This window comes from Dama dama, chromosome 27 (assembly GCF_033118175.1).
Source record: "Dama dama isolate Ldn47 chromosome 27, ASM3311817v1, whole genome shotgun sequence".
In the NCBI taxonomy this organism is placed as follows: Eukaryota; Metazoa; Chordata; class Mammalia; order Artiodactyla; family Cervidae; genus Dama; species Dama dama.
The window spans coordinates 35,446,908-35,466,852 of NC_083707.1; the positions used below are offsets into that span (position 1 = coordinate 35,446,908).

Genomic DNA, 19,945 nt, shown 5'->3' on the forward strand with positions numbered 1-19,945 from the left:
GAGATGGTGGTTAGAAACTAACACCAGTGAGATTTTAACCATACATCATGTGCTTAAGGACTCTTTTACACCCCTCTCCCCAAGCCCAGACTTTTATGTTTTTCTGTGCATCCTTTTTTCTTGGCACAGTAAAAGTTCTTTGGCTCGCTTTCCGCCTAAGTTCTGTATGTCAACTACTGTGGTTACTTTTGACAAATAACATCATTCTGTTGACCTGACCGCCCTGTCTTCTTTTTTTGAGAAAGCTACATCTTATGCTTAGGTGCATTATAGTACACCTGAAGAAATCAAGATTTATGTCATCTGCTCTCTTCAGCTTACTCTAAAGATTTTTGCTGTGTACGTGAAATTCACAAGAGATAAAGCTCAGTATATAAATTAAAATGGGGTTTAAGATGTTACTTTTTAAATTTTTATTTTATCGGCCACATCCTGACCAGGGATTGAACTCTGGTCCTGGCTTTGAAAAGGTGGAATCCTAACTTCTGGACTGCCAAGGAATTCTCTTAAGTGTTACTTTAATTATAATGGTCTCGAGCTTTTTGGTCAGGATCCCTTTACATTCTTAAAATTATACAGAACTCCAAATAGCTTTTGTTTTGTCTGTTATATCTATTGGCAGTTACTATATTTGAAATTAATTTAAATATATTTAATATATATATAGTATATAATAAATAGCAAATAATTACAGGTTAATACAAATAATTTTTTAGAAATTTATTATTTTATTCTCCCATACATATTGTATATGAGAACCTTAAGCATAGTATCTTTTTTTTCAAACTTTAAACTTTTTCTTTTGTTTTGGGGTACAGCCAGTTAACAGTGTTGTGGTAGTTTCAGGTGAACTGTTAAGGGACTCAGCCATACATATACAGGTATCATTCTCTCCCAAACTACCTCCCATAAATAACTTTTTAAATGCAAAACTACTATTCCCCATGCCCCCCCCCCCCAAAAAAAAAATTAGGGAAAGAATGGCAACTGTTTTACATTTTTGTAAATCTCCTTATTGTTTGACCTAATAGAAGACAGCTGGATTCTCCTATCAGCTTCTGCATTCAGTCTTTATGTTGTTCTGTTTGAAGTGTATATTCAGCTGCACAAGGATGTGATGGGAGGAGTAATTGAATAACATTTTGAATGTGATACTCTTCTTTGACTTTACAATAAAACTCAACAAGTGGTAATTTCTTAACAGTTAGTTGTGGCGTGGAGTCTGAAACTATACCTATATCCTTTTCATACACTGTTCCTTTAATTTCATCGGTCTGTTTGCAGTTTGAATTGATCTTTTACTCGTATATGATTGTAATCTCATGAGCCCTTGAAAGGGTCTCTGGAATCTGCAGGATCCCTTTACCACACTTTGAGAACTACTGCTTTAAGGTAAATAATTTAATAGTTTAGAATTAATGTAATTACTGAAGCTGAAAGGGCTAATGGTAATATGGAAAGAGTTGACAAGTAGTTAAGTGAAATGAGGCATAATTAAGATAGACATTTTCTTTTTCATGCTTTCTTTTCATAAAAAATGTTACATCAGTATATTAATTGTTACAGCTAATTATTATTATAACTAATACTTAACTGCTTATGGTTCTAGGAACTTTCTAAGGACTTGGTATTAGGAAATGAAATGTTACTGTTGTCATTGTTGCTGTCATATTAATTTTTTTTTTGGCTTTATATTCTTGGTGTGGGTAGATGGTAGTATAATAAATTGTGGAGAATGGCAATAGTGGAATGACTTGACTGACGACAGCTGAATTTAAGCTACCTTTAAGACATCAGGATGTATATGTCCAGTATGTTGTTGGATATCTGAGTAGCACTAGGGATGGAAATTGTGTTGGGCCTATTCATTTGTATGTTAGTGGTCTACAGGTGGTAATCGAAAGTATGAGTATAAATGAGATTAGTTAATGTGTGTCCTTTGTGGTAAGAGACCAGACCTTGGGGAATACTAATTTGTAAGAGACTGGTGGAAGAAGAGAATTTTAAAAATGAAATTGTCCATGTCTGTCTTAAGAGTTTTAACTAATGATGTTGAGAATAATGTTGTTTTACTGAATGTCTATTATAAATCTAGTGTAATAAAGGGATTTTTGTCTTTGAATGTTTGGAAAAATTTATTAGGGACAGTACCTTGTATTACTGTATGTTTCTGTTGCATTCTCTGTTAATGGTTTATTGTTGCTTCGGTTGTAACATTTTATATGTTTTGGCTAGTAGTAATTCATTTAATTTTATGTTAAGGAAACATGTTTTTTTAATTTCTAAGTATTTATTGGGCATTTTAGAACATGAGAAACACTTGGATTACCCTAAATAGGGGATAATGAATGGATTGGCAGGATACACAGGGAAATAAGGACAAAAAGACTGTATTTGTAGAGCCAGATCTTGTGGAAGGAGAAAACGGGAATCACCAACACTACGCCTTAAAGAAATCAGAAGTTAGTTCAGGACTCAGAAGGTTGCTGAGAAAAGGTGCAGCTTTGGCATTTGGCTTACTTACAAGGTAAGCCAGATGTTCATCCAGGGGTGATTTTTGCCTTCCAGGGGACATTCAGTATTGTCTGAGAATATGAATATATTTGATTGTAAGAACTGAGGGCAAAGTGCCACTGGTATCTAGTAGGTATAGACCAGGGATCCTGCTGCTAAAACATCCTCCATGCCCACACCCCCATACTCCCTGTCAAAGATTTTTATTTGCTCCAAAATATTAGTGGCAAGATTGGAAACCTTGCATCATAGTGACTGTATTGGCTGCTTTGGGGTCAGGAATCTGCTGGGGAGCATAGGGACAGGAGGTTCAGAATATAACTATTTATGAACTCCCTAAAGGCCCCACCTTTGTTTTTTAAAGCAGGTACTTGCAGACATGGTGAATTTTCAGAGGAGGTTATGAACTTGACAAGCCACTAGTCTTAGACATAGAGTTTCCATATCGCCCAGCAGTTACAAAACTTGAAAACACATGTTCACATGATAACTCATTCAGGATTACTCATAGCATTGCTCATGATAGCCAAAAGGTAGAGACATCCCATTAAACAACTTATCTCCTGATGGATAGGTAAATAAAATGAGATATATTTATACAGTGAAATAGTATCTGCCCATAAAGAACAAGATATTATAGATACATGCTGCAACCCTACTGAATGGAGAAGGAAATGGCAACCCACTCCAGTGTTCTTGCCTGGGAAATCCCATGGACAGAGGAGCCTGATGGGCTACAGTCCATGGGGTCATAAAAGAGTCGGAAACGGCTTAGCAACTAAACAACTCTACTTGAACCCTGAAAACGTTAATGTTAAGTGAAAGAAGCCATCCACAAAAGGCCACGTGTATTGATGGTTTCCTTTATATAAAACAACCAGAATAGTGAAATCCATATCCATGGAAAGTGGATTTGTAACTGTCAGGGACTGGAATGGGGTTGGGGATAGGGAATGACTACAGATGGGCTTGGGGTGGTGAAAAGATTCTGGACTTAGTGACAATTATTGTACAACTTTGAACATACTAAAATCCACGAAATTGTATAATTAGGTGAATTTTGTAGTCCATCTCAAATTATATCTCAGTTAAAATTTTTTTTTTTATTCCTGATCACACTGCTTGTGGGATCTTAGTTCCCTGGCCAGGGATCGAACCTGGGCCCTTGGCAGTGAGAGCTTGGAGTCTTAACCACTGGACTGGCAGAGAATTCCCAATTGTAAAATGATTTTTAAAATATCACTTTAAACTTAAAATATATTGGGTGATATAATCTAAATGTTTTAATGATTAAAATTTGAATATATTTTATTATAATGTACAATTCAGAAATGGGATGTTCTCTTAAATTCTCAAGTACTTTCTGACATGTGTCTTGTAAATTATCTTTCTATGTAAGTGTTGTGGATTTTCTGAAGTGATCGTTTTATGTTAAGTTTGATTATTGTTTTTTGGCCCCAATATTGATTTTATTAGAATTCTATTAATAAGCTAGCTTTGGCTTGTGGAGGGATCTTGCCAATTTGTTAACAGGTGAGAGAATGCATTTTTACAAGATTTTATTTAATAGAAAGGGATGTTATTAAGATATATAATGCTAGGTTAATAATGATTTAACATATAGGGCAAACTAATCCTTAGCATACCTGAACAGGTGAGTGACAAATACTGTAGATTTGTGTATCCATTAACCTCTTTGTTCTGTTAGGGCCCAACTCCCAGATGTTAAAATATTTAGAAATTGGGAGGAAAAGGTGTAACTCATAATTTTTAAAATTAAAATTTTTGGTGCTTAAGTAATAAAGGACATTAAATGAGTTTTTTCAAGTTATTGTACCTCAGAGGTTTGTGTCTGTGTGTGTGCATGCACAGTTGCTCAATCTTGTCCAACTCTTTGCCACCCCATGGACTGTAGCCTGCCAGGCTCCTCTGTCCATGGTATTTTTCAGGCGAGAATACTGGAGTGGGTTGCCATTTCCTCCTCCAGGGCATCCTGACCCCAGGATCAAACCTGTGTCTCTCTGCGTTTCTTGTATTGGCCGGCAGATTCTTTAGCACTCTGCCACCTGGGAAGATAAACCTCTGAGGCTTAATCTTGGGTAAATCTGGGGCCTCCCAGAACATTTAACTATAATATGTATTAGTCAGTCATTATTGTATGAGAAACTCCCCCACAACTCAGGGGTTTAAAACCGTGTAAGCAGTTGTTGTTGATTACACATCTATAAGCTGCTCTGGGTTAGGTGATTCCCGTTGAAGTGTCTTGAGTTCGGCTTTGCTGTGGGTGTGGGTGGGCGTGCTGCCTCATTAGGGGTTTGGCTCCGGTTTAGTGTTTGTGTTTGTTCTGGAGCCTAAGCTGAAGAGGCCGCATCTACCTGCTGAAACTCTTCTGGTAATGGCAGAGTTAGCAAGAGGGCAAGACCAATTGCACAAAGACATTTTAGATCTCTCTGTATCTTTTCTGCTAACATCCCATTGGCTAAGTCATCAGATGGCAAAGCTGTAGGGGCAGGGAAGTATGCTCTGTCCACTGTGAGGCCAAAGTAAGACATATGGTCAAGCTGAGCCTCTGATGGGAAGGAAAATAATATACTCCTTCCATGGAGGTGGGATTTGGGGTGGAAGGTAGTGATTATTTTAAGAGAAAAACCAAATTTATTATATGGTATAAGAAAACGAGATGTGACCATATTGAATTGCAAGATTTTTTTACATCAAGTGAAAAATTATCACTAAGCCATTGTTAGTCTAGCTTAGTCCAAGTTGTTCTAATAGTTAACAGACAGTTAATAGATGATACTGTTTTTGTATTATCATGTTTTTTAATGGATTGTTTTACTTTAGCTATATAGAATTCTTTTTTTTTTTAAGATTAACAGCCAAACACATGGAAGTTATTAGAAGCATCATTCATTAGAAGCATCAACTATCAACTTGAAGAAAAAAATTATATGTAATTTTCATTTCAATAAGGTAAGTAGCTTATGTTGTTATAATTTAGTGCCTTCAAAGATAATTGGTCAGTATGCCAAATACACTTAAATATTCAAAGAAATGTAACTTTTTTGGACAAGATTATATGTTCACATAATAAAATGGAGTATATAGTGAAAAGTACGCTGTTTTTTCCCCACACTTCTTGCACTCGGTCCCGTAGTTCTCTTTCCTAGAAGTCTTCACTGTTACTAGTTTCTTGGACTTCCTTCCAACCTATTGTGTGCATAGGCAAGCAGATGTTTCTATACCTTTCCTTCTTCCCACTGTCTTCCTTTTTTCTTTTTATGACAAGGGGAAGTCTGCCCTGTTATGCACCTTGCTTTATTTGGGTTAACAGTGTTTCTCAGTTGTAGGTCCATATCAGTTACTTACAGTTCTATTTTTTGGGCAGACTTATTAAAGCATAATGTATGTATAATAAACGGCAGCCTTTTAAAGTGTACAGTTTGGTGGATTTTGACAGATTTGTACATTCTTGGAACTACCATCACAACCATGATAGAGATCATTTCCATTACCTCCAAAAGTCTATCTCTCCCTCTACTCCTACCCCAGGCTGTGACTCATCTATTTTCTGTTAGTGTAGATAAGTTTGCCTTTTCTAGAATTTCATAAAAGTAAAATACTTTATGTACTCTTTGTGTCTAGCCTTTTTCATTCAACATCATGATTGTGAAGTTCATTCATGTGGTTCCAAGCACTTTGTTCCTTTTGATTGCTGAGTGTTCTGTTGTATTGAACCACCATATTTATCCCCATTCACCCGGGTAATAATTGGGATGGCTGTGTGGGGATCTTTCCCCTTTTGTGAGTCCCATTTTCTCCCCATCTCGTGGTACTACCCATTTCTGCTTCTTGAGGGATTCTCAGGTTTAAGTAGAGTTGCTTCTCACTTGGCTTTCCTCAATTTCCAGTTTAGGATCAGGTTTCTTTCGAGTTTGGAGGTTATTTGTCCTTCTTTGTAGCTTCTGTACTTTTAATTTTTATCATCTACACTTTTGTTCTTTATCCTTTGGATTTATGGTTTTGTCTTGCTTCATTTTAATCTATTGCTTTTTTTTTTAAGTATTACATGAGAATAGACATAAATGTTGTGTATTTAAATCTGTCTTTTTAACTGTGTCACTATTTTTCTATGAATATAATTATTTACGTGCACTATTTTTACTCAGAGTAGGATTTTGCTTTACTAGCTTAACCACTGTGTGTCTGTATTATGATTTTTTTTTGTATTACAAAGTTTTTCTAAAGTGTAAAATTGAAATAGAAGAGCTAACTTCATTGGATGCATGTGCCGTAGTTTACTTCAGATTAGACATACTATACTTAAGTGTTATGTGTAAGTGGAGCTCTGAAAACTAATATTAGGACAGGGTAAAATTATGGAGTATTGATTAATATATCAATTAATAGATGAGATGTAAATAATTCCATCTTTGTACTTTATAAACATTTTTCAATATTTTACTTTTAGGTGCTGTATAATGTGTTAAAAGGAAATTATAAGGAATGATTTTGTCAAATTCTTATGAGTTATGGTGGCTGAAAGATCAAATGTTTCTTGTGGGAAAGGAAATGTAAGTAACCTCAAGGAGTAGATTGATTTTCAGCTATTCTCTGTTTATTTAAGACAGGTTTTTGATTTATAAGACTATACTTAGGATACTTTTTTTCTGTTAACCTTAAGTATGCTGCCCCTTCAGCTTGGCCCCAGAAGAAACACAAACAGTAAAATGGAGCCAAACCCCTAATGAGGCACTGTGCTACCCACACCCACAGCAAAGCCGAACCCAGGTCACCTTAACATCAATCACCTAACCCACAGCAGCTTACAGATGTGTAATCAAGAACAATTGCTTATACAGTTTTAAAGTGTATTCTAAGTATACACACTAAGTAATTGAAAGAGAGAAGTAACATTTTTTGTAAGTTGTGGTCATTTCTTTGTAGTGTTAGCATTGCCAAATTTCTTGGGTTGTACAAAATTTAATGTTTGTTTTTTTATTTTTCCAGAAATGGCAGCACAAAAGGAAATCTGTATTAATAGAGTATTTTATTAAACGGAAGTGGTTAAATAAGAACTTTAAATCAACAGACTCTGCAAACAAGGAAAGAAACGTGTTAGCTGTAAGACATGTTTCTAATGAATCAAAGTCCAATAACTGTAGACTTCAGAAGAAAAAAATTTTCAAAAACTTTGTCAAAACAGACAGGTCAGTGATAAATAACTTCTCCAGTCATAGGGCTAGGCCTGAAAACGAATTTAATTGAAACATTAACAAAACAGATCAAACTTGAATTAAAATTTTTGTCATAAAAAGTTCTGAAAATATCAGCTTAGATTTAAATTTTCCTCAAATATCTATTGCCTTGTCCAAAGTAAAGCAAATATCATTCAGCCTCCATGCCATAAGGATGACAGAAATCTTAGCAGACTAGTACTTTTGTTGAAAATGTGTGTCAGTATCAGTTGATTTTTTTAGACCTGCTCAGTAATAATACTAGACATTCAGCATTTATTATTTACTAGGACACAAAAATTTCGAAAATACTCAGAAAAGGAGGACCTTACTCAGGAATGATGTCCATTCAGGAGAAATCAAAAGAAAATTCCTCCAGTGTTATTAAAAAGAATGAAGATAAGAATTTAGAAACACAAGTTCAAGGTTCTCAAAAGAATCTAGCAAAAAAATCAGATCCAAAGGAAGCTATAAAATCACTGGTTAAATCTTCCAATGAAAGTAAAGTAAATCAGCCTGAATTAGGAACATGCATGAGCACAAGGTCAGCATCCAGTGATCAAAAAGCTAGTAAATCTATTAATAAAACTATGGTGACCGTAAAGGGACATTCACAACAAGAATCTACAAAACAGAAGAAAATATCTCAGAAAAAATCAGTGCATGAAACCCCTAAATCAAATGAACACCTGAACCGGAGATCACAAAGACTACAACAGTTAACAGAGGTTTCAACAAGATCTCTGCGTAGTAGAGAAATTCAGGGTCAGACTCAAGCAGTTAAACAGAGTTTGCCACCAACAAAAAAAGAGCACTGTAGCAATACTCAGAGTAAATCTAATAAAGCTAAAACAAATCAGAAACATGTGAAAAGAAAAGTATTGGAAATAAAGTCTGATTCTAAAGAGGAAGAAAATTCTGTAACTAATGAAGCGATCAATTCCCCCAAAGGAAAAAAGCGCAAAGTGGAGCATCAGACGGCTTACACTTCTAGTTCTCAGTGCACAAAAGGGTCTGAAAAGCGTCTGCAGAATACCAGGAAAGAAGAAACAAAGTCTTCTTCTGAGATAAAAAGATCCAAAGTGGCTACTTCAGTGGTCTCTAAAAAGAAGGAGATGAAGAAGTCAGTTCCCACACAAGTGAATACTAGTGCAAAATCCCAAAAAAGTCCACAGCCATCAGTGCCTGAACAAACTGTAGACAATGGGCTAGAGCACGCAGGAACAAGCAAACGGGGGAGCATTCTCCAGCTCTGTGAAGAGATTGCTGGTGAAATTGAGTCAGATACTGTAGAGGTAAAAAAGGAATCTTCACAAATGGAAAACATAAAGGAGGAGAAGCCTACAGAAATAAAACCGGAAGAGACAGAGACTGAAAGACAAACACTTCATCAGAAGGAAGCGAATCAGGACGTTCAGTGTAATCGTTTCTTCCCCAGTAGAAAAACAAAGCCTGTGAGATGTATACTAAATGGAATAAACAACTCAACTAAAAAGAACTCCAACTGGACTAAAATTAAACTCTCAAAATTTAACTCTGTGCAGCAAAATAAATTAGACTCTCAATTTTCCCCTAAATTGGGCTTATTACGAACCAGTTTTTCACTACCTGCGTTAGAAACGCATCAGCAAGTGACTCAAAGTACATTTTTAGGGTCAAAACCATATGGTGATAAAAATAAAGCTTGCCAGCAGGAAGAAATGAAAGAAGTTAATTCTGAAGATGTTAAACCTAATGATATTGCAGTTGAAATGAATAAAATCCCCAAAAAGACTCCTGAAAATTGTCATTTGGGTAATCAGATAAAACCACCTTCTGACCAACCATTGGATAAGCAGAAGAAAGATTCTTTTGAATCAACACCGGATAAGGTAATCTATTTTCATTATGTACCTGGAGGTGTCTGAGTATTTTCTGATAAGAATTAAGTGTTTATAACATACTTTAGCTTAAGAATTAAGTTGTAAAAGTTGGAAGAGTCATTTGGTAAGGAATTGGCGAGAATTTCATTAACCCAGTCTTGTAGTGAGTGATAGAACTTCCTGACTCCTTTAGATGGCTCATATTTACATGAATGCTTGTCATTGTTTCCTTATTTTCACCCTTCATTTTTATTTTATGTGAAGCACAAACCTGTCAAACTCTAGCTTTTCATTTTCATTTAACACACTGGTTTGTTTCCTTTTTCTATTAATTATAACTGAAGAAACTTTAGTAAATGACTAAAATGTGGAACTTGAAATTGGGCTCAGTTCTGATCAAGTTGTTAAAATAACTTCATCTGGCACAAGTCAGCTTTTCACCACCTGATAAAACTTGAATGTTTCTAGCAGAGATGCCTTTTGCTTTGACTTGTGCAGCCATTTTGAACAGTTGGCAAATAAAATGCCTGAGGGATGTAAATAATTCAGTTCTCAGGCTAAGAATAAAATTGTAGTGGGCAAAAATTTTGTAAATGGGAAAGTAAATTGAAAAACAGAATCTAAATAGCTGGAAGAAACTTGATTACCTAAGAAATAGTTTTGAAACTTTATAAAAGCAGCTGAACCATTTCTTTCCAAATTAAGATGTAGTTAAAATATCAATATATAAAATCAGTAGGCAGAACTTTAGCACTCTATAATACTGATTTTTAAAACTCCGCCAATTTTGTTTCAATTATTTAATTTTATAATGAGAAAGCTGAGAGCAGTAGAAGAATGTGGGTTAGGCCATGTGTTTGGGGACACAAATAGATTTGAATTCAGGTGTCCCGATTTTCAGTCCTTAATTCTTTCCACAGTGACATACCCTGGGCATAAGAAGATCATTTGAGAAAAAAAATCATGAATAGAGGAAAAACAGTCACTTTAAAGTTTTACAAGTGATTCAAAGTTCTCTTTCGAGGCATTTAGGTCTGGAAGCAAATTTGAGTGAGTGAGGAGTCAGGGTTTGTGTCAGAAGCCCCCAAAATAGATTGTTGTTTATTCTCATTGATACATGGGTATATTAATAGTTGTAAAAAAAAAAAATACCACACTTTATTTATGATTTCGTCTGTGAAAGTCCTTTTACGTTGTTTCCAACTTTTTCACTGATACCAACAATGTGATTACTATCATAATAGATGTGGTGGTGAACATATCATTTCAAGACATATCGAGTGCCTGCTGCATTTGAGACACCGTGCTAATAAGGCTATATAAGATGGTCTGTGTCCTGCCTTTAGTGAACTTACATTGTACTAGGCACTTGGAGATTTCTCTTCTTCCGATAAATACTGTTTAGTGAAGCCATCATAATAGCTTTTGTTTAATGAACACTGCTTCTTTATTAGGCAAAGGAGAGCTTCATACAATTGTCACCACATTCTACAGCATGAGTTCTATTACTATCCATGTATTACAGGTGAGGAGAGTGAGGCTTAGAAATTTAAGTGAAGCTTAGAGATCTGTGTAACATGTAAGTGATGGAGCCAGGCTTTAAACTGAGATTGACTGGCTTCAGAATCTAGCTGGATTTATACTTAGGGAAGTAGAAGAGTGTAAAAAAGCAAACCTTACACCATTTGAAAACTTTTTCTGTGGCTGTCTGTAATTTTTATTCTTTTTATTACATGGTGTCAGTCTCAAAAGTGCTGAAAAATGATGATGGTTGGTAAGGCTAAGCATCTGTCTGATAGGCCTTCTGAATTCTTCAGGCCAAATTTAAAGTATTTGGATTTTACGAATTTTAAAGCTCAATTATTTTATGATTTTTTTTTAAACTAGTAATTCTAGCTTCCTAATGGAGATTGATTACTAACGTCATTATTTTTATTGTCTTTAATTTTTCTGCCTTTTAATGACAAAAATGTTCATATTTCAAAAATGTAATGTTCAAGAATAATGTTATGTGTTCTTTGTAACAGTTACAGTACAGATAGATACAGACACACACACAAAAGTTATCTGTTCACCACCACATTTCCATTCCTCTGAGATAGCTGATGCTTGAGTTTGCACTATTTTCCTTTGTTAGTTATTGAGTATCTACTTTGACAGAGTTTTGATTGAGGCGTTCTTAGAAATACAAGGATAAATATAATACGTCTTTGCTCTTAAGAGTATTAGGAGATTAAAAAATATATACTTGAAACTATATACTTAAGCATATATATACAAAAATACACTTACATATATACATATGCATATGTACTTAAGAGTATATAGGAGATTAATAAAAAATAAGTAATTCAACATAGAAAGTGATAAGAGCATGAAAGATGGATGAGGTAATTGGGAAATTTGGGGAAAAGAATGGAAAACTTGGAGATTTCATGGAAGGGGTTAATATTTAATGACTTGAGTTTATACAGGGGTAGGGTGTTGTAGATTAGCACTGTTCAGTAGAGATATAGTGTGGGCCACATAAATTGTTCAAAAATTTCTGCTAGCCACATTTTAAAAAATTGGTAAAGTTAATATATTTTACTTGTCATGTAAAAATAATGGTTCAATGTGTCATGAGTTTTAAAAATTGAGGTGTTTTACTTTTTTTTTTTTTGGTACTAATACCTCAAAATCTGGTAGGTGATTTACATCTGCAGTAAATCGCAGGTCAGTCATATCACATTTTAAGTGCCCAGCAGTGAGCTGTGGCAGTGGCTATTGTAATGGACAGTGAGACTTAGGTAGATGAAACCCAGAAAAAGCATAGAGCCGGCAGATATGGAGTGTATCTGTGGGATAGGTAAAGTTTTCAGTCTAGCATGAAGGGGAATAATATGACTTGATGCTGAGATGGAGGGTAGCTTGTAGGGAGATCATAAAGAGACTTTTTTAAGGCATATCTTGTGTGAATTACTCCATATATGCTCTTAAATTTTCTTAGTATAGTGCTAAAATTCACTGAAAATATTGTAGTAAGACCCAAAGGTTGATACAAAAGTGAATATTAACATTTTGAATTATATGTGCTTAGAATTGCAGCCTATGTTTGGAATCTAAGCTTGAAAACAATCCAGTGGAAAATGCCACTACTGTCTCAACTCTGCTCAGTCAAGCAAAAATTGATACAGGAGAGAATAAATTTCCAGGTAATACTTTGAAAGTATTGTTTAGATTTCACAGTGGTCAGAGATTTTTTTGGTCAGTATAACAGGAGACTATATCCACTATCAAATAAACCTGTTAAATCCTTCTTTTAACCATTGCTTATGTTTTTCAAATGTTTGATGATAACTATTCTTTGAAGGGGGAGAATTGCATCTGTTGATTGGGTTGTGTACAGTACTTAAGGTGATTGCCTGACTCCCTACCAAAACTACTTTGCTTTTAAATCATTTATTTTGTTTGTGAACTTACTTTCTGGAGAAGTGTTATTTAATGAATTGCTTAAATTAATGATTACAGTTTATTCCTCAAGTATAAATGACTAGTTTACCAAGTTCTTATCTTTAACCCTTAATTACTCAGTTTTCCATCTTAGTAATTGTATCTTTGAATTAAATCAGTTCTTATATTCTGTTCACTTTCACCATAAAAAACTTTATTTTTGTAACCGAATGAATATTTTGAGGGTAATTCCCTGGCAGTCTAGTGGTTAGGACTCAGCGCTTTTTCTGCAGCGGCATGAGTTCCATCCCTGGTTGGGGAATTAAGATCCCACAAGCTGAATGGCGTGGCCACAAAAATTGGGCGATATGTTCTTTGAACTCTTGAATAGGGATTTGTTCACCTGTATCAGATGAAGCACCAGGAGATACAGAAGAGAAATTCCTAAATATTGAGTTCATATAATTGATTCACTTAGGAGTGCTTAGTTGCTAAAGTGTGTTTGACTCTTGTGACCCCATGGACTGTAACCCACCAGGCTCCTTGTCCATGGAATTTCCCTGACCCACCAGGGACGCCCTTAGTGGGGAAAGGGGAAGTATAATATGAATACCAGAAATGCATTTATTCGTTAGAAAATTGTTGTGTTATTTGATTAGTAATATGATTAAAGGACTTCCCTGGTGGCTCAGAGGTAAAGAATCTGCCTGCAGTGCAGGAGACTTGGATTTGATCCCTGGAGAAGGAAATAGCAACCCTCTCCAGTAGTCTTGCCTGGGAAATCCTGTGACAAAGGGGCCTGGTGGGCAACAATTCATGGAGACAAAAGAGTCAGACACTGTTTAGCACTTGAACCACCACCAATGTGATTAAAACTCCAGAGACTACAGGTTTTTTTAAGCTAATGTTTTCCTTTATTTCTGTTTAGAGACTGAATAATTAATTATGAAAGCCTTATTATGAATAATTATGAAAGCATTTAGACAATTTCCTTTATTGTCCAGTGCTAGTAATTATTGCTGAAACTAGAGACACACTGTTAATCTACCATTAGATCTCTCACTTTTTTGCCTCTTCTCTGAAGAGAAATTCCTAGAAAGGTGACTCTAATTTTATCAAATGGTATTTATTAAAAATAAACCATTTAGTGCACTGAGGTTGTTTTTCTTTATGATAATTTTTAACTGTTAAGTGGAGGGCTAGTACAAAGCTTAGTACATAACCCATCTTTTTATTAAATCACAGGTTCAATTCCCCAACAGCACAGTATATTCTGTAATCAGACATCTAAGACAAGTGATAACAGGTAAGGTATTAGTTTAATTCAGGTATAAATATGAGAACTTCAGGATTTTATACTTGTAAGTTTTGAGTTTGGGGAATTTTTTCCCTTGAAAGGTTGCATTAGTAATCATGAGTTTTTCACACAGATGTGATAGAAATTCTGTTTTTAGTGTACTTTTTTTTTCTGTGTCCACACAGTGTTTTGCAGCTTTTAGTTTTTTTTCTCAATGTGTTATAGAAGACAGAAAAGACGTTTTCTACCTTCCTTCCTCATTCTTTTAAATTCTGTATTAGATTTCATTGTGCACATTTTCCATTGTTTATTAACAGTTCTCTATGAAACCTTGGTTGTTTCTAGTTTATTTCTATCAGAAAAAAAGTCCTGCAATAAACACTTACCTTTGTCCACTTAAGTGGCTCTATCTAGGATAAATTCATAGCTATAGGATTTAACCTGCCTTGCCAAATTTTTCTTGCAAAGTGGTTGTGTCTTATACTCCCAGCAACAATATATGAGAATGCTCCTTTTGCCCAAAAAGCCTCATGATATATATTAGCAACATGTAAAAGTATTTCAGTAGATTAAAAGCTTTTTGTTCTGTCTTTACTTTCAAAATAAATTAGTATGACTTTTTTGCTTTACTGATTACTGAAAACAATATTTAGGACAAACTGTAGTGACTCAAATTGCTGAAACTATGAAACTTAAAACTTATTCATACTATAGTAGGTACTACATTTTTTTATTTTTATGTTGCAAATGAGTTGTTTCTTTGGGTTTCCTTTTGGTTTTTAAAAGGTTATTTCCCTGCCCCCACACCCCTTGGAATTTTATTTGTCATAGTGTTGTATAGAAAAGCCTAAGTATTTTTCTGCCAGTGATTTGAAGTGATATGGATCTATAACATTTAATAGTTGTCTGGTTGGTTGGTTGTTTTTCAAAAGGGAGATACCACCAAATCATTCTTGGCCCAAGTGTAATTCCCATTTGGAGATAACAATTCCAAAAGACTTGAAACTAAAAGAAGCAGAGAAAGCTGATGAAAAACAGTTGATCATAGTAAGTATACAACTTGACCTTTTAGCTAAAATGTTGCTACACCATCTTATTTATACACATTGTCAAGGAATAAATTCACTTTTTTCCCTACAGAGCCTTTTTGTCACTGTAATTCTTCATTATGGAAATATTCTTGGTATTATGACAGCCACTCTCTTAGTGATTCCATCCTGTAACAATAAAAATTCAGATTTCCTTCTAGTTTTATTTACAACAGATTGATACTTTATTTCACATATTTTCTTAAATGTGTCATTTGATCACTACCTTCTTTTAGTAGTTGGTTTAAATTTTAAAATAACATGGAGCTTAATAAATACAGATGATTTTAAATATGTGTATTTTAGTATATGTTGTAATTGTAAAACTACATTTTACAGGAAGATAAACCAGTAGTTAATTTGAAATAGAAAATAAGTGCAGTTTGGTGGCAAGGTAGAAAACAGAGGGAGATAGTTTGACTGATGAAAAATCGAGTTTGAATGAGTGAGCACAATATAAAAAAAATGAAGAAACCCAAAGTAATAGGAACATTTAATGTAGTTCTAGTTGACACAAGTAATCAGATTTTTTTGGTACTGGATAATTGGTTCTAGCTTTAATCAGTTCAGTTCAATTCAGCCGCTCAGTCGTGTCCGACTCTTTGCGACCCCGTGAATCCCAGCACGCCAGGCCTCCCTGTCCATCACAAACTCCCGGAGTTTACTCAAACTCATGTCCATCAAGTCGGTGATGCCATCCAGTCATCTCATCCTCTGTCGTCCCCTTCTGCTCCTGTCCCCAATCCCTCCCAGCATCAGGGTCTTTTCCAATGAGTCAGCTCTTTGCATGAGGTGGCCTAAGTTTTGGAGTTTCAGCTTCAGCATCAGTCCTCCCAAATGTTAGGTAGTTAGAATAGGGAAAAGGAGTCCAAAATGGCAGTGGCTGAAAGACCTGGAAGGGAAAAGCCCGCGAAAATAGAGCAAAGGAAGGTCCGAGGACCGGAGTGAGAACCTCAGGTAAAACAACACTCCTGGCTGGCCCAATTTACATAAGACAGGCCCAGGGACAGAGAAACATATAAAAAGAGGAGCCAAAGCCCTCTTTGCTCGCCTGCTCTCCCGCGCGATGGGGCGATCTTCTCTTCGCGTCTTTGGATCGACGTGCCCTCATGCCTCGAAGATGGATTTTCCTGCTATTAACTAAATAAATAGAGCTGTAACACTGATTTATTTAAGAGCTATAACACGGTCTGTCCTCCAAGAGCTGTGAACCCTCTGAGGGGGCTTCAATGTCCGTCACTCCGAGTTTTTGTTGTGACGAGACAAAGAACCGAGGAGCATACACTCGCGTCACACAATGAACACCCAGGACTGATCTCCTTTAGGATGGACTGGTTGGATCTCCTTGCAGTCCAAGGGACTCTCAAGAGTCTTCTCCAACACCACAGTTCAAAAGCATCAATTTTTCAGTGCTCAGCTTTCTTCACAGTCCAGGTCTCACATCCATACATGACCACTGGAAAAATCATAGCCTTGACTAGACGGACCTTGGTTGACAAAGTAATGTCTCTGCTTTTTAATATGCTATCTAGGTTGGTCATAACTTTGCTTCCAAGGAGTAAGCGTCTTTTAATTTCATGGCTGCAGTCACCATCTGCAGTGATTTTGGAGCCCAGAAAAATAAAGTCAGCCACTGTTTCCACTATTTCCCCATCTATTTCCCATGAGGTGATGGGACCAGATGCCATGATCTTAGTTTTCTGAATGTTGAGCTTTAAGCAACTTTTTCACTCTTCGTCTTTCACTTTCGACAAGAGGGCTTTTTAGTTCTTCTTCACTTTCTGCCATAAGGGTGGTGTCATCTGCATATCTGAGGTTATTGATACTTCTCCCAGCAATCTTGATTCCAACTTGTGCTTCTTCCAGCCCAGCATTTCTCATGATGCACTCTGCATATAAGTTAAATAAGCAGGGTGACAATAAACAGCCTTGATGTACTCCTTTTCCTATTGGGAACCAGTCTGTTGTTCCATGTCCAGTTCTAACTGTTGCTTCCTGACCTGCATATAGGTTTCTCAAGAGGCAGGTCAGGTGGTCTGGTATTCCCATCTCTTTCAGAATTTTCCACAGTTTATTGTGATCCACACAGTGAAAGGCTTTGGCGTAGTCAATAAAGCAGAAATAGATGTTTTTCTGGGACTCTCTTGCTTTTTTGATGATCCAGCGGATGTTGGCAGTTTGATCTCTGGTTCCTCTGCCTTTTCTAAAACCAGCTTGAACATCTGGAAGTTCACGAATTGCTGAAGCCTGGCTTAGAGAATTTTGAGCGTTACTTAACTAGCCTGTGAAATGAGTGCAATTGTGCAGCAGTTTCAGCAATTCTTTAGCATTGCCTTTCTTTGGGATTGGAGTGAAAACTGACGTTTTCCAGTCCAGTGGCCACTGCTGAGTTTTCCAAATGTGCTGGTATATTGAGTGCAGCCCTTTCACAGCATCATCTTTCAGGATTTGAAATAGCTCAACTGGAATTCCATCACCTCCACTAGCTTTGTTTGTAGTGATGCTTTCTAAGGCCCACTTGACTTCACATTGTAGGATGTCTGACTCTAGGTGAGTGATCACACCATTGCGATTATCTGGGTCATGAAGATCTTTTTTTTGTACAGTTCTTCTGTGTATTCTTGCCATCTCTTAATATCTTCTGCTTCTGTTAGATCCATACCATTTCTGTCCTTTATCGAACCCATCTTTGCATGAAGTGTTCCCTTGGTATATCTAATTTTCTTGAAGAGATCTCTAGTCTTTCCCATTCTGTTGTTTTCTTCTATTTCTTTGCACTGATCTCTGAGGAAGGCTTTCTTATCTCTCCTTGCTATTCTTTGGAACTCTGCATTAAAATGGAAATATCTTTCCTTTTCTTCTTTGCTTTTCGCTTCTCTTTTCACAGCTATTTGTAAGGCCTCCTCAGACAACCATTTTGCCTTTTTGCATTTCTTTTCCCTGGGGATGGTCTTGATCCCTGTCTCCTGTACAATGTCACGTCCATAGTTCATCAGGCCCTCTGTCTATCAGATCTAGTCCCTTAAATCTATTTCTCAAGTCCACTGTATAGTCATAAGGGATTTGATTTAGGTCATACCTGAATGGTCTAGTGGTCTTCCCTAGTTTCTTCAGTTTAAATCTGATTTTGGCAATAAGGAGTTCATGATCTGAGCCACAGTCAGCTCCCGGTCTTGTTTTTGCTGACTGCAAAGAATATAATCAATCTGATTTTGGTATTGACCATCTGGTGATGTCCATGTGTAGAGTCTTCTCTTGTGTTGTTGGAAGAGGGTGTTTGCTATGACCAGTGTGTTCTCTTGGCAGAACTCTATTAGCCTTTGCCCTGCTTCATTCTGTACTCGAAGGCCAAATTTGCCTGTTATTCCAGGTGTTTCTTGACTTCCTACTTTTGCATCCCAGTCCCCTATAATGAAAAGGACATTGTTCTTGGGTGTTAGTTCTAAAAGGTCTTGTAGGTCTTCATAGAACCGTTCAACTTCAGCTTCTTCAGCATTACTGGTTGGGGCATAGGCTTGGATTACCATGATGTTGAATGGTTTGCCTTGGAAACAGATCATTCTGTCATTTTTGAGACTGCATCCAAGTACTGCATTTTGGACTCTTTTGTTGACCATGATGGCTCCTCCATTTCTTCTAAGGGATTCCTGCCCACAGTAGTAGATATAATGGTCATCTGAGTTAAAATTCACCCATTCCAGTCCATTTTAGTTCGCTGATTCCTAGAATGTTGACGTTTACTCTTGCCATCTCCTGTTTGACCACTTCCAATTTGCCTTGATTCATGGACCTAACATTCCAGGTTCCTATGCAATATTGCTCTTTACAGCATCAGACCTTGGCTTCTATCACCAGTCACATCCACAACTGCGTGTTGTTTTTGCTTTGGCTCCATCCCTTCATTCTTTCTGGAGTTATTTCTGTGCTGATCTCCAGTAGCATAGATTTAATATGGGGAGATTATTTTGTAAGAATTGTCTAGAAATCTTTTTGAGAAAGATTAGTGAGGGAAAAAGTTGTTTCATCAAATTTAATACTGTTTCTGTAGTCAAATCAGTATGATAATGAAACAAGTATTAGACAAGTAGAATCTAAAGCTACACCATCTAGTGTTGTAGCCACATATGACTGTTGAGCACTTGAAATGTCACTCACCAGAACTGAGGTATGCTCCAAGTGTAAACACGCATGCTGTGTTTCATAGATGAGTACAAGAAAGCATGTAAAGTATCTCACTAAGTTTTACAAATATTGTATGTTGAAATTATAACATTTGGTATATGTCTTGTTAAATAAAATATATTATTAATTTTACTGGTTTGCTTCTGCAGTCTTTAATGTGGCTACTAGTAAATTTAAAATTACCTTTGTGGATCACATTTCTGTTGGATAGTGCTTGTCAAGAGTTGATGGTAATGATGATGTTAATGATCACGATAGCAGCTAATATTTTTCAATGCATTGTTCCATTTCCTCCACTTATAGTAACTAAGTTAAGCCTTAGAAAAAAGTATG

The 19,945-nt window shown here is 36.1% G+C and overlaps 1 protein-coding gene across 9 annotated transcripts in view; it reads left to right on the top strand.

The window, feature by feature from the left end:
* The window catches only part of ESCO1 (establishment of sister chromatid cohesion N-acetyltransferase 1), a 45,394-nt gene that overhangs the window by 2,313 nt on the left and 23,136 nt on the right, over positions 1 to 19,945 (top strand). For 8 of the 9 annotated variants that reach the window (XR_009690792.1, XR_009690795.1, XR_009690794.1 and 5 more), the window contains exons 2-7: positions 5,386 to 5,487; positions 6,986 to 7,088; positions 7,525 to 9,622; positions 12,693 to 12,807; positions 14,291 to 14,351; positions 15,275 to 15,389. Coding sequence is in view for 3 of the 9 variants with exons in the window: in XM_061130890.1 (XP_060986873.1) it covers positions 8,090 to 9,622; positions 12,693 to 12,807; positions 14,291 to 14,351; positions 15,275 to 15,389 (1,824 nt within the window). In the remaining 6 variants the exon portion in view is untranslated. Of the gene's footprint in view, positions 1 to 1,346; positions 1,393 to 5,385; positions 5,488 to 6,985; positions 7,089 to 7,524; positions 9,623 to 12,692; positions 12,808 to 14,290; positions 14,352 to 15,274; positions 15,390 to 19,945 lie in introns of those variants that run through there. The other variant, XM_061130891.1, reaches the window with a different exon arrangement.